At 39.7% G+C, this 15663-nt stretch overlaps 1 protein-coding gene across 1 annotated transcript; it reads left to right on the forward strand.

Annotated features, from left to right (window-relative positions):
• Nucleotides 1-1230: 1230 nt before the first annotated feature.
• Nucleotides 1231-15392, forward strand: gcshb (glycine cleavage system protein H (aminomethyl carrier), b). The gene is given in 6 exon segments (XM_056462381.1): nucleotides 1231-1484; nucleotides 12505-12584; nucleotides 14552-14615; nucleotides 14692-14784; nucleotides 14787-14822; nucleotides 14912-15392. Coding segments are annotated over 6 exon segments (522 nt in total). The 5' UTR covers nucleotides 1231-1333; the 3' UTR covers nucleotides 15010-15392.
• The last annotated feature ends 271 nt before the right edge of the window (nucleotides 15393-15663 follow it).

Below are 15663 nucleotides of genomic sequence, written 5' to 3' on the forward strand. Positions count from 1 at the left end.
TACTCCCTGATGTCTTTTCACAAACACCATGCATTACAATAGTACTTTTTCATGAGGGTTACTTTATTGAAATATCCTCAAAGTATGATAAATACTGTGACACTTGGTTTTAAAACATTGTTAATGTGATGATGAATGTCTAAAATAGTTAAATTAGCACTTGCAATGTGCTCAAAATGCCTGAAGTTGTTAGTTTGTGTGGTATTAGGTTACTTAAATGGCAACTAATAAACATAGTTTTGTACTCAAGACCTATAAAGTGGTTATAAATGCACGTTTGACCTTGGAATCAAGGGATATTTACCCCCTGCTGTCTTGGTTCACAAACACCATGCATTACTATAGTACTTTTTCATGAGGGTTACTTTATAGAAACATCCTCAAAGTTTGATAAATACTGTTCGTACTGTGACACTTTTGATGATAAAACATTGTTAATGTGTCTAAAATAGTTAGATTAGCACTTGACGTGCTCAAAATGCCTGGAATTGTTAGTTTGAGTCATATTAGTTGACTTAGACTCGCGGATGTTTTGCTGCACAAACACCATACATCAGTATTTTTTCAAGTGGGCTACTTTATCGAAATATTTGATAAATACTGTGACACTTGATTTTAAAACATTACTAATGTGATGATGAATGTCTAAAATAGTTAGATTAGCACTTGCAATGTGCTCAAAATGCCTGAAGTTGTTAGTTTGCGTGGTATTAGGTTACTTAAATGGCAACTAATAAACATAGTTTTGTACTCAAGACCTATAAAGTGGTTATAAATGCACGTTTGACCTGGGAATCGAGGGATATTTACTCCCTGATGTCTTGTTTCACAAACACCATGCATTACTATAGTACTTTTTCATGAGGGTTACTTTATAGAAATATCCTCAAAGTTTGATAAGTACTGTTAGTACTGTGACACTTTTGATGGTAAAATGTTAATGTGTCTAAAATAGTTAGATTAGCACTTGACGTGCTCAAAATGCCAGGAATTGTTAGTTTGTGTCATATTAGCTCACTTAAATGGCAACTAATAAACAATGTTCTTTATTCAATAACTATAAAGTGGTTATAAATGCACGTTTGATCTGGGAGTCGACGGATATTTACTCAATGCGACCTTTCGCTTTCATCATGCTTGGACTTTGTATATAATAGGTCATTCAGTTTGTGCCAATGTTCTTGTCGTTATCGATATCTCTACCCTTTGTCGACTTATCAGCAATGTTGAGCTGCTGGTTTACGGGAGCGCGCTTTTGTCTCTTGCGCGCGCCTCCCGTTCGGTCAAGTGCATCAGGCTGTTATTTCATGAGTGAAGCCCGGAGTCGGTGAAGATGGCGATGTGTGCGGCGCTCCGATGCGTTTCGGCAAACTTTTCAGCAGCATTGCCCCTGCTCGCGAGACCTCCACATATCTGGACCTGCCAAAATTCGCTAAAACCAAACGTTTTCAGGACGCTTTACACGAGCTCGCGGCTTTCGGGAGGTAAAAAAAAACTTTACTGAACTTCACGGTTCCTCAGTTTTACTCACATTTTTTTTTACAAGGTAGCAGGACTGCAGACATTCCTGTTTAATCCTCAGTCTATTTTTGTAGCTTTAATATGCTGGAATGTGTTTGTTAAGTAGTTTTGAGATTAAACTAATGGTTATATTGTAACTTTTGCTTGTTTGTGTTACGTCATGAAGTCTTTGTACATTCCAGTGATTTATTTGCGGATTCGAATGTTCTTACTTCCGTTGAGATGCTTCGAATTTATTCTATTAGATTGTTTTACGTAACATTTCGAATTTTAATTTTGTTTAATGTTTAGTGTTCTTAAAATTCTATAGGTCGATGTCATTTTTGCTGACGCGTGCATCAAACTCCCCACGCTTGACTGGTTTTCACGATTGTCATGAGGCTTTGATTATTTTGAGATTTGAAATAAAATTCCTGCATCTCGTACCTCTATAGTTTGACCAGAGTCTTCTGACTTTGCACATTAAAATCTGTCATTCATTAAAACCTATATCTGTAATATGAAATGTAACTTATGTATCGCCTTTTTTGTGCTCTCTCAACATGCCTCAAGATCAAACATAACGACAGAAGTGTCTTGCATAAAGCCCAGCCATGCTTCAGCATTCAGCCCTGCTCACAATCTGGTTTAAACCTGTATTGTTTCTGCATGGGCTGATGCTTGAATCCGAGTCAGTAGAGGCATTGCCCCTCTGGGAGTCCTCAGCTATGATGGTGTTCATTGGTGTGCCAGACGATTTTTCCTAAGGATTATGAACTCAAAATGTCATTTATATAAAATCATGAAGATTTAGGGACTCTTCTGGTATTCTGATGCTCTGAAGTATTGTCATATTTAAACTTATTTCATTTGAATCCCTTGTTTTATCATGCGAGTAGGGCAGGGCAATATGACAAAATAAATCTCATATGCCTATAGTGATATATAATACGATATATTACCTTTTCTGTAAATTCGATCAATTAATAGTTTATCTATATTGACCACACAGAAAGGATTATTTTCTTTAACAAAGACTCGAATGATATTTCTCATTTTATTTAGAACTTCTGGCCAAATGTTTGAGTAAGCATGTAGAAATGCGTAGTAGATATTAATGAAATAAAGAAAACAATTTATAAAAAACAACAATTCCAGGCCCAACATAAAATATCGCGAAATAAAGTGCAAAAGTAAACATTGTGCTTTCAAAATCGCAACTTTTGCATGATTTTTCACAGTTTTTGCATATTATTCATGTTTCTATTTGCAGCCTCGTAATGATGTGTGATATTACGCTCATATAAATTATGAAAAAGCATTTGCATAAACAATGTACACTCAAAAAGAGACATTTGCTGTTCGTTCAAGCTACTTATTTAAACTGAGCTGAAACAACACAATTCTTGAGCTTTTTTGAGGGAAAACTTAATTGTTTTATGTTCAATCCACTTAAATGTGTAAAAACTAACAAGTCAACTTAATTCCTTCACGTTCTCTCAACACAAATCGATTGTGTGGAACGCAGCATTTTTTACATTGTATTTTACGAAATAAATGATGAAGCATTATGTGAAATCATAGACTTTTTATTTTGTCCATACTATATATATATATATACACACATATAGTCATATTGCACTGCCCTGCATGTGAGTCTAATTTTGTGGGTTTCTTGTACATAAACCCACAGTGGGTGTGCGAGAAACCTGTCTGGAAGTCGTTTTTTTATTTTGCAATTGCCTAGCATGGAGATGACACAGTTCAGCATGTCTTAACTTGATCTTTTCACTGCTACCTTCATCCTCAGTGACAGTGACTGAATGTTCAGTATGAAAATATGAGACGGTCGTTTCAGAATTCAAATCATTTAGGGAAGCTATTGCGGTAAAATAGGCTGATCTGGAAATAATTTATGGAGTTCAAATGGTCAAACTGTCATCAGCCAAGTTAATATTTATGTTATGAGAAAATGTCCTTGAAAGTGTCACGCTTAAAGGGCTTAAAGGAAACGTTCAGTAAAATGGAATTATAAATTGTGTTGACAAAAAGCTCATTTGGATACTTATATAATGAAAAAAAAATGTGTGTGTATATATATATATATATATATATATATATATATATATATATATATATATATATATATATATACAGTTGAAGTCAGAATTATTAGCCCCTCTTAGAATTTTTTTCTTTATTAATCATTTCCCAAATGATGTTTAACAGAGCAAGGAAATTTTCACAGTATGTCTGATAATATTTTTTCTTCTGGAGAAAGTCTTATTTGTTTTATTTCGGCTAGAATAAAAGCAGTTTTAACTTTTTTCATGAACCATTTTAAGGTCAAAATTATTAGCCCCTTTAAGCTAATTTTTTTTCGACTGTCTACAGAATAAACCATCATTACACAATAACTTGCCTAATTACCCTAGCCTGCCTAGTTAACCTAATTAACCTAGTTAAGCCTTTAAATGTCACTTTAAACTGTATAGAAGTGTCTTCAAAAATATCTAGTCAAATATTATGTACTGTCATCATGGCAAAGATAAAATAAATCAGTTATTAGAGATGAGTTATTAAAACTATTATTTTTAGAAATGTGTTGAAAAAAAATTCTCCATTAAACAGAAATTGGGGAAAAAAATAAACAGGGGGGCGAATAATTCAGGGGGACTTTTTGACACAAAAAGTACTAAAAACAAGTAAGTCATGTTTAAGGGATAGTTCACCTAAATATTAAAAATGTCTCACATCCAAAACTTAATTCCTTCTCTTTCTGGAATGCAAAATAAGAAATTTTGAAGAATTCTGCCAGCATTAAGACCTTGATAGTAGGAGAAAAAAATTCTATGGAAGTGAATGACTATTGTTTACCAATGTTCTTCAGAATATTTTATTTTGTATTCACCAAAAGAAAAACTCAAATACAAAATTTTTATTTTTAAATGAACTATCCCTTTTAAGTACGTGCAAATTTGGTTGCATTTAGAAATGCCTTGCCTGTCCCTGCTAGCGGAACCATAAACATAATCAGAAATGACTATGAGAAGAACAGTGTGATCTTCTTTACCACATGATCACATATTTTGCTTGTGGCCTAGGTGGAGTTAGTCAACAGCTAACTGTAAAATGAAACGATCTAATATGCAAGTCTCAAAAGCAACACCATGGCAGAGCCAGCAAAGAAACCAGAGAGAGAGAGAGAGAGAGTGATTGACATGAGCCAGAAGTTTAACAAATAAAGATTGTCAGTTAATTTACAGCTTTATAAATTTATGACAGTGCACTATATATATATATATATATATATATATATATATATATATATATATATATATATATATATATATATATATATATATATATATATAGCTATATATGCTATTATATATATATATATATATATATATAGCTATATATGCTATTAGGACATAATGTGTAAACGGTTGCTTTATCTGGTTAATAGACATGGTTTTTAAACAATTTTTCAGCATTCACTGATTCTGTCAGGTTATAGTCAACAAACTCAGCAGTATTTCACGGGACAGTTCTCCTGAAACTGAAAATTCTATTTCGTTTACTCAAACTTCTCATGTCACAAACCTGTTGGTTCTTCTGTTGAACAAAAAAGAAGACATTTTAAAGAATGCTGGAAACCTGCAAGCATAGACTTCCATAGTATGTGCTTTTTCTACTATTGTAATCAAGTTACAGCTTTTCAGCTTTCTTCAAAATATCTTCTTTTGGGTTTAGCAGAATAAAGAAACTCATGAAAGCTTTGGAACAAGTTGAGTGAGAATAAATAGTAAGCTTTACATTTTGGGTGAACTATCCCTTTAAACAGGAGCAATATTTATGAGACTGGTGGCAGACAATTACGCTTATCAACCACAAGGGGGAGCAACGAGCAAAAAAAGTTACATAGTGTTACTTTAAAGTTTGCATGAATTCCAAATGTACAGTGTTTATTTTACTAGCTCACATTGTTACTCTTAAAGTGAACAATTCATCTGTGCACATTAAAAAAAAAACTTATTTGGTAATCTAAAATCATAATCAGACCATTTGCTTTCACTCTGAAATGTCAGGCCTTCTCTGATGACATCAGTTTTACGGATTGGGTGAAATATGCTTAGCCACGCCCCTCCAATGATAAGTTTGCTGCAAGTGAAAGATGAAAGGAGGAGCAAATATAAAACCCTGGCTCCTACTCTACATTCTGTTTCAGTTGGGAATACGACACCATACTGGAATAAATGTTTTCAGCAACTTTTGGTTCACACTGGCTGTGTTCGAAATCACCTACTATTCAGTAGGTACTACATTTGAATTTGAATTTACCACTCGGGGCGTTAAAAAAGTATGTTCTATATAGTATTAATGTGAGTAGTATGAATGGAACTCGGACATACTACATCCGCCATTTTGTCATGATCACATGACCTACCCGCATCAGTTGCGTCGATTCACTCCCATTCATGAATTCTCTCACGGTGCATCATGGGATAGCGCAGCGTGCATCGGATGTGCACTTCAGAATCTCGCCGGAAAAGTAGGTCATCCGGGTTGTTCTCGCATACTGTTTTTCAAATTCTATGAATTCGGACATACTACTCTGCTTGCATACTATTTTTAGCGTACTAGATAGTATGGAAATATGAGATTTGGGACGCAGCCACTGTCTTTAAAGGCATCTGTCGGGCTCACGTTAGAGGAAGAATTAGCATGTACAATTGATATTAGTGAAAGAGAGCTCTCTGATTGGCTGTTCAGCTATGAATCAGAACAAGAACTAAACAAAGAAACTAAACAAATGATGCAAGTGTTATGGGAAGCAGACGGACAAAGGAGGTGAGTGAATTATCAACGATGTTTATTTAACAACAACTGAGCACACAAGGAGAACGGAGGAGAAGTGAGTGGAGTCTGGTTGTTCGGGTGATCCTTGGTGGCAGGCTGGATGACTGATACAGAGGGAGACCGAATGCACACACCAGAGGGCTTGCGGGGAAGACAGACTGATGACAAACACAAGGCAGACAGGACACCGGGAACACTGGACAAACTAGGAGAGACAAAGAGCAGATAAGTACAATATACTGAGGTTGAAATGCTAGTGATTACCAGGAGGTGTTTCACTCAGAGTCCGCTTCGTAGGAACGAGACCGGACACTGAGTGAAGTGAGGTGTGTGCTTATATAGTGACTAAGTGATTGGGTGCAGCTGTGTGTGGTTAATACTCAGGTGATGGTGATCTTTGCGTGATGCTGGTGGAAGAGCCTGGCCAATCCGTGACATTACCCCCCTCCCCAGGGCCCGCTCCTGAGGGCCTATACCTCCGACGCCGTGGTGGTCTACCACGTCCACGAGGTGCTGGAAACTCGGGGTGATTGGAGTGGAACTCTTCCATAAGTGCAGGATCTAATATATCTGATCTGGGGACCCAAGATCTCTCCTCCGGACCGTATCCCTCCCAGTCGACAAGATATTCCAGCTGACCACCACGACGTCGGGACCGTAGAAGGTCCTTGATCTTGTAAATGGATCCGACTTCCGACATCAGTGGGGGAGGAGGTTCCTCTTCATGGCCAGGCTCTGTGGAAGGAATCAGAGGGTCGTGAAAGGGTTTAAGGAGTGAAACATGGAATGTGGGGTGGATCCTATATTGTGGTGGTAACTGTAACTTAAATGTGACGGGGTTGACCTGCTCCAGGATGGTGAAGGGACCAACAAATCTGGGACTAAGTTTTCGGGAGGGCAGTCGCAAGCGGATGTCTCTGGTGGAGAGCCAAACTTTCTGCCCCGGCGCATAGCTTGGACCTGGGATCCTCCTCTTGTCGGAGACCTCCTTGGCTCTGCGAACTGCCCTCTGGAGATGGTGATGAGCATCGTCCCAGACTCTCTCGCTCTCCCGGAACCAGTAATCCACTGCGGGGACATCAGAAGGTTCGCCATCCCAGGGAAAGAGTGGAGGTTGGAAGCCCAGAATACACTGGAATGGCGTAAGTCCGGTGGTAGGTTGCCGCAGGGAATTCTGGGCGTATTCCGCCCAGCCCAGAAACTGGCTCCAGGAGTTTTGATGACCGTGACAGAATGTTCTGAGGAACCGCCCCATTTCTTGGATTTTCCTCTCTGTCTGGCCGTTGGTCTGTGGATGATAGCCAGACGAGAGGCTGACGGTCACACCTAGGAGTCTGAAGAAGGCTTTCCATAGTCTGGAGATGAACTGGGGTCCTCTGTCCGAGACTATGTCCTCAGGCAATCCAAAGCATCGGAAGACATGGTTGAATAGGGTTTCTGCGGTTTCCAGGGCTGTGGGCAGACCCTTCAAGGGAATCAGACGGCAGAATTTGGAAAATCGATCGACAATGACTAAAATGCAGGTATTACCTTCAGATGATGGGAGATCTGTCATGAAGTCAACTCCTAGGTGTGACCAGGGGCGGTTTGGGATGGGCAAGGGATGGAGTTTACCTGCAGGTAGATGGCGAGGACTCTTCGACATAGCGCACTCTCTACAGCCTTGTACGTATCTCCTCACATCCCTCGCCATGTGCGGCCACCAAAAGCGTTGGGATAGCAGCGAGAGGGTGTTGTTGGTCCCGGGATGTCCTGTGCCCAAAGATGTATGGGTGGAATGGATCAGATCTACCCGTTGGTTTTCAGGAATGAAGCGACGATTGGGGGGACAGCCCGGCGGAGTCCTGGATTCGGGAGTGGCGACGACTGTAGGAGCGGACCAGGTGATGGGACAGACCGTGATCTGTTCTGGGAGGATTCTGGCTGGGGTCTCCATGAGTTCCGGCTGATCATAAATACGGGACAGTGCGTCCGCTCGGATGTTCTTTGACCCAGGTCGGTAAGATATTGAGAATTGGAATCGGGAGAAGAACAGGGACCATCGGGCCTGACGAGGACAGAGTCTTTTGGCTTCTTTGAGGTACTGGAGGTTCTTATGGTCTGTAATCACCTGGAAAGGATGTTTTGCTCCCTCCAGCCAGTGTCGCCATTCTTCCAGGGCAAGCTTGATAGCTAATAGCTCCCGATTTCCGATGTCATAGTTTCTCTCCGCCGGGCTGAGCTTCTTTGAGAAATAGGCGCATGGATGGAGTAATGCTGGTGTACCTTGATGTTGTGACAGGATGGCTCCAACTCCAGTTGTCGAGGCATCTACCTCGACCACGAACGGGATTTCAGGATCTGGGTGAGTCAGGAGTGGAGCTTGAGTGAATGATTGTTTGAGGGTTTGGAAGGCTGCATCGGCTTCGGGAGGCCAGGAGAGTTTCTTGGGGTGATTTTTGAGTAGGTTGGTCAGCGGAGCGGTAATGAGACTGTAGTTGTGGATGAATCGTCTATAGAAATTGGCAAACCCTAGAAATCGTTGGAGTTCTTTAATAGTTGTTGGTTGTGGCCAGGAGACAACGGCAGTGACCTTCCCCTCGTCCATGCGAACCCCTTTCTGATCAATAATGTACCCCAAGAACTGAACAGATGGTAGGTGGAAGGAGCATTTTTCAGCCTTGAGGTACAATTGATGGTCTCTGAGGGTTTGTAGGACCTCCGCAACGTGGTGGCGGTGTTCGGCCTCACTCCGGGAGTAAATCAGGATGTCATCAATGTAGACTATGACGGAGATATGGAGGAACTCCCGGAGGACTTCGTGAATGAAGTTCTGGAATACGGAGGGGGCGTTGACCAGACCATAGGGCATGACCAGGTATTCGTAGTGCCCTGTAGGGGTCACAAACGCAGTCTTCCACTCGTCCCCCTCACGTATTCTGACCAGATTGTAGGCGCTGCGGAGGTCCAACTTCGTGAATATCTTGGCGGATCGGAGTTGTTCCAGGGCCGCAGGGACGAGAGGAAGGGGATACCGGAACTTAATTGTTCCTTGATTCAGAACTCGGTAATCGATACAAGGACGCAGCCCTCCATCCTTCTTGGCCACAAAGAAAAAGCTTGAGGCAGCGGGTGACGTGGACTGGCGGATATACCCCTGACTCAGTGCTTCCTGAATATACTCCTCCATGGCCTTAGTTTCCGGAAGGGACAACGGATAGATCCTACCTTTGGGCATAGGAGCGTCTGGCAGCAGGTCTATGGCGCAGTCCCATGGCCGATGTGGAGGTAGCTGGGAAGCTCTCTTGGGGCAAAAAACGTCTTCATATGTGGAGTAAATCTTCGGGATTTGAATGGATTGTTTATTGACTGGACTTTCGACAGACGTGACATAGATGGTAAGTGGTTTCTGAAGTTGAACAGGTAGGTCGGGAAAACATCTGGTTTTGCAGTCTTCACCCCATTTCTTTATTTCTCCTGTGCCCCAAGAGAGGATGGGATCGTGCTTCACCAGCCACGGGCGCCCTAGAATGATGTCCATGGATGCACCCTCCAGAACCAGAAATTGGATCTCCTCCTTGTGGAGCAATCCCACTTGGAGATAGATAGGTTCACATTTGCGATGGATACGTGCCTGGGAACGGATTGCGTTGGTTATGGGTTGGATCTGGTAGACGTGCGTCGAGGCTTCGGTGTTAAGATGGAGCTGGCGACAGAGGGCGTACGAGATGAAATTTCCAGCTGACCCAGAGTCGATGAGGGCCGTGACTGAAACAGATACAGAAGGGGTAGTTAACTGGACATCGGTGGTGAGAGGATGCATTTTTTCAATAGGGGAACTGAATACACTCACCAAGGGACTTGCTGGACGAATGGGACAGTCCAGCCTGACATGTCCTTCGGCACCACAGTACATACATAGACCCCGGGTCAGCCTCCTCTGTCGCTCAGTGATGGTGAGTCTACCAGATTCCACGATCATTGGTTCAGGTTCTGGAGGGACTGCTGGCTCTGGCGAACGGAGGAGTGCTTGGGGAACAGGTGGAAGATCGTGCTGGTTTACCCTCAGACGATCGGAACAGCGGAGGGATAGTTGGATGAATTTCTCCAACCCCAAGGTATCGTCGAGGGCTGCTAGCTGTAGTCGGAGGCTGGGCTCCAGTCCGAGCCGGTAGGTGGTGAGGAGAGATCGCTCATTCCATCCGCTAGCAGCAGCCAGAGTACGGAACCGGAGCGCATAATCCTGAGTGGACATGGCTCCCTGTTTGAGATGGTATAACTGTTCTCCAGCTGCTACTTCTGCATCTGCGCGACCAAAAACCTCCTTAAAGTACTTGGTGAATGCTTGAATGGAGCTGGTTACCGGCCCAGACTGTTGCCAAATGGTTTCTGCCCACCGAAGAGCCGATCCAGAGAGAAGGGAGATGATGAATGCGATTTTGGACCGATCTGTGGGATATAACTCAGGTTGCATGGTGAATATGAGAGAACATTGCAAGAGAAATCCATTGCACTCCTCCGCCCCGCCAGAGTAGGGCGCTGGTCGAGCCATGGGACTGGATGAGTGGGTGGACGGTGAAGAAGTGCTCGGTGCTGGTGGTGCTTCGGGAAGTGGAGTAGATGGTAATAAAACTCTCTTCAATGAGTCCACCAACTCTTGAATGGGATCGTGAGTGCTCATGCTGTTGATTGTAAAGGTCCGGTCTTCTGTTATGGGAAGCAGACGGACAAAGGAGGTGAGTGAATTATCAACGATGTTTATTTAACAACAACTGAGCACACAAGGAGAACGGAGGAGAAGTGAGTGGAGTCTGGTTGTTCGGGTGATCCTTGGTGGCAGGCTGGATGACTGATACAGAGGGAGACCGAATGCACACACCAGAGGGCTTGCGGGGAAGACAGACTGATGACAAACACAAGGCAGACAGGACACCGGGAACACTGGACAAACTAGGAGAGACAAAGAGCAGATAAGTACAATATACTGAGGTTGAAATGCTAGTGATTACCAGGAGGTGTTTCACTCAGAGTCCGCTTCGTAGGAACGAGACCGGACACTGAGTGAAGTGAGGTGTGTGCTTATATAGTGACTAAGTGATTGGGTGCAGCTGTGTGTGGTTAATACTCAGGTGATGGTGATCTTTGCGTGATGCTGGTGGAAGAGCCTGGCCAATCCGTGACAGCAAGTCAGGATGGAACACAAAGAAAAGATACTGCCACCTGCAGGTATGGAAAGGTAAATCCTCTCACAGAGGTGAAAAATTTACATTATAGGTTCAGTCAGCTGCTTGTTGGGACCTGACATGGATCAGGCATCAGTTTTCATAGCCGTTAGTTCTTTGACATTCATTCATTCATTTTCTTTTCGGCTTAATCCCTTCATTAATTTGGGGTCGCCACAGTGGAATGAACCGCCAACTTATCCAGCATTTGTTTTACGCAGCAGATGCCCTTCTAGCTGCAACCCATCACTGGGAAACACATGCACACTTATTCACACTCGTACACTACGGACAATTTAGCCTACCCAATTCACCTGTACCGCATGTCTTTGGACTGTGGGGGAAACTGGAGCACCCGGAGGAAACCCACGCGAGTGCAGGGAGAACATGCAAACTCCACACAGAAACGCCAACTGATCCAGCGGAGGCTTGAACCAGCGACCTTCTTGCTGTGAGGCGACAGCACTACCTACTAAGCCCCTGCGTCGCCCTAGTTCTTTGACATTAGCTTGGAAAAAGTTTAGTTAGCAAAACATAATGTTAGAGGTTTGAAAGTCTATTTTTCTAAGTGATTTTATTCTTCTTTTTTCTTTTTGTGTTGTAGAGTGCTTTAGAAAGAAAAACATGAAGGGTTTATAACAATATAAAAACAGTGCTGTTTTTTTATCCAATATGAATACTTTTAAATCTGTTGACAAAAAACTTAATGTTCAAATAACCCCCCCCCCCCCCCTACCCCCCCCCCCCCCCAAAAAAAAAAAAATATATATATATATATATATATATCATTTCAAAAGCTCACCAACTAAAATGACATGAAAATGATTAAATAATAAAATAGTAGTATATAGAAAAATAACATTAGATGAATTAGCTAAGTTTTGTTTTTAGTGTTTTTTTTATCATGCTCATTTATTAAAATGTTGATTTGTACTTACAGCTCTCAAGTTTACAGACAAACACGAATGGGTGCGAGTGGAGGGCAGCGTGGGCACAGTTGGCATCAGCAACTTTGCTCAGGTTTGGATGTTAAACAATGTCACATCAGTGTCACAATGTCACATTTTACTACTGAAAGTATATATATATATATATATATATATATATATATATATATATATATATATATATATATATATATATATATATATATAAATATATATACATATTTACATATATATATATATATATACATATTTACATATATATATATATATATATATATATATATATATATATATATATATATATATATATATATATATATATATATATACACACATATTTACATATACAAGATGCTAACTCTTTATATTTCTTTATGAACGGGTTTCTTTGAAAATCTCAACTCTGAGCTCTGAATCTTTGAAACAGGGTTCAACATTTTTGAAAGTAATACCATTGTCATCTCTGTGTACTACAAAATCATGGATACTTTAGAACCAGAACAACAGTAATGGCCCACAGAAACGCATGTGCACAGGCATAGTGTGTTTCTCCACAACGGCTCATTGCCATCTACTGGCCTGGCATGCATATTACAGTTTTTTTTGTCCTTTGTTGCTGATGTGTGTTAATAGAATTGTTTTGGCAGTGTTGTATTATGTATGAACAATCTATTCTTGAATTTTTATGTAGTGAAAAGCAATAAAATAAAAAGTTAATGATCCAAAATTTTATACAATAGATTATATTAAACGCAAATACAAATTATGATAAATGAATAATTAATATTTTGTTAAAATAACTAAGTACTTAAATATTTTCTGAATAATATTTTGACCAATTTATATGAATCGTTGTACAGTAATAATCTGTGTGTTTATAATAAGTCACTACAGATGTCTTTTAGATTTTATATTGAGGTTCCACATGAGGATGATCATATTTGGGGTCAGTGGCATGTAAAACACATCAAATAATATATATTTAATTTAAAATATAATCTATATTAATATTATAAATACTATAAAATATTACATATTTTACTCTCTTAATTTACTTTAAAAATAAAACAAATCAATGTGATGAAAAGAGGCTGAAACAATCTGAATATTATTAGTTTAAATTATTGCAATTTTTTTTAGGGTATTCTGAAACGTAGTTTGGCATGAGTAATCATGTACAAATCGTTTGTATTTACGTAATATATGTGCATGCACCCACATACATGTTTGTATACTTTAAATATTTGCATATATATATATATATATATGTGTGTGTGTGTGTATGGCGACGTAATGGCGCAGTGGGTAGCGCTGTCGCCTCAGCAAGAAGGTCGCTGGTTCGGGCCACGGCTGGGTCAGTTGGCATTTCTGTGTGGAGTTTGCATGTTCTCCCTGTGTTTGCGTGGGTTTCCTGCGGGTAGTCAGGTTTCTCCCATAATTCCAAAGACATGCGCTATAGGTGAATTGGGTGAGCTAAAATTGGTCGTATATGTTACTGCGTAAAACATATGCTGGATAAGTTGGCGGTTAATTCCGCTGTGGTGACCCCAGATTAACAAAGGGACTGAGCCGAAAAGAAAATGAATGAATGAATATATATATGTGTATATTTATATATATTTATACACACACACACACACACAAATGTGGATGTATGTACTAGGATACTAGGACCCACAAATAAGCACACAAAAAAAAACATTTTAATTGACAATATTTATTTGTGCATACTGTATATATAAATATATGCATGACTATATTGTATATTTATTTATTTATATATATATATATATATATATATATATATATATATATATATATATATATATATATATATATATATATATATATATATATATAGGAGAATATATATATATATATATATATATATATATATACAATGCAATTTATATACAGTAGTCATTTGACAGCAATAATGTATATACAAAAAACAAATATACACAGTACACAAAATTATTATGTAAAACCTTTTATTTTGTATGCGATTAGTCACGATTAACCTCTGTTTATTCACCATAGGAAGCGTTAGGTGATGTTGTGTACTGTGGGCTTCCAGAAGTGGGAACAAAGCTTGATCAAATGGGTGAGAATTGATTTCTTCATCTTACGCCTTTCAACTGTTTTTGCACAAAAAATATGAAACGAATTTCTGTTCACAGAGGAGTTTGGGGCTTTAGAAAGTGTCAAAGCTGCTAGCGAGTTGTATTCTCCATTGACCGGAGAAGTGACCGCAATCAACACAGAGCTGACAGAAACCCCGGACTAGTAAATACAGCCTGCTATGAAGGCGGTGAGTGGAAGTGCTACCACAAAATAGCGTATACCACAAAATACTGTAATGACAATATAATACATAACGTGCAATCCTCCCTCTTCCAGGCTGGTTAATTAAAATGACCATAGAGAAACCTGCAGAACTTGACGAACTCATGGATGAAGCTGCTTATGAAAAATTCATCAAATCGCTCGATTCGTAATTTGTTTTTATTATCGATGATGAAGCCTTTAAGATGGCTGCTTTAGAAACCTGATGGTAGGACGAGTATTAATACGATTCTTTCCAATCTATTTATTTTGATTTTTGTAATTGTTTTTTTCTCTCTCCACCAAAATAATCTTTTGTAATGTGTGCTGTAGATTCACAGACATTTGCAGTCAAAAGCCAAACATTTCTAAGGGCTTTTGGGGACAGTTTGAGGTGCTTTAAATGGACTCAAACAAAGAGAGGGCTGGCTCTGCTGATTGTCCTAAATATACATATATATATATATATATTTTAGTTATTATTTGTCGATATTAATAATGTGTGTGAGGCTGAAGTAACATGACATGCAATAAAAACAACAATGTAACATTTTGAGTCGTAGTTTGCCTCTGCTTTATGGTGCCCTTTGCTCGCTTTCATATTCAGATTGTCACTAAGTTACTTATTCTTGTCAAGTTTAATAATTAATAATCCTTAATTGGTTTAACAAATGAATGCGCAGTACTGCTTTGTGTGAGAGTATATTATGGAGCCAGATCAGTCTCTAAAATAATACATTTACAAAATTAAATTCATACATGCACAGCACAATTCACATTTACAAAATCCAATTTGTACATGTGTAAACGCAATTTGTGAATTCACT

Source organism: Danio aesculapii, chromosome 7, assembly GCF_903798145.1.
Source record: "Danio aesculapii chromosome 7, fDanAes4.1, whole genome shotgun sequence".
NCBI lineage: Eukaryota > Metazoa > Chordata > Actinopteri > Cypriniformes > Danionidae > Danio > Danio aesculapii.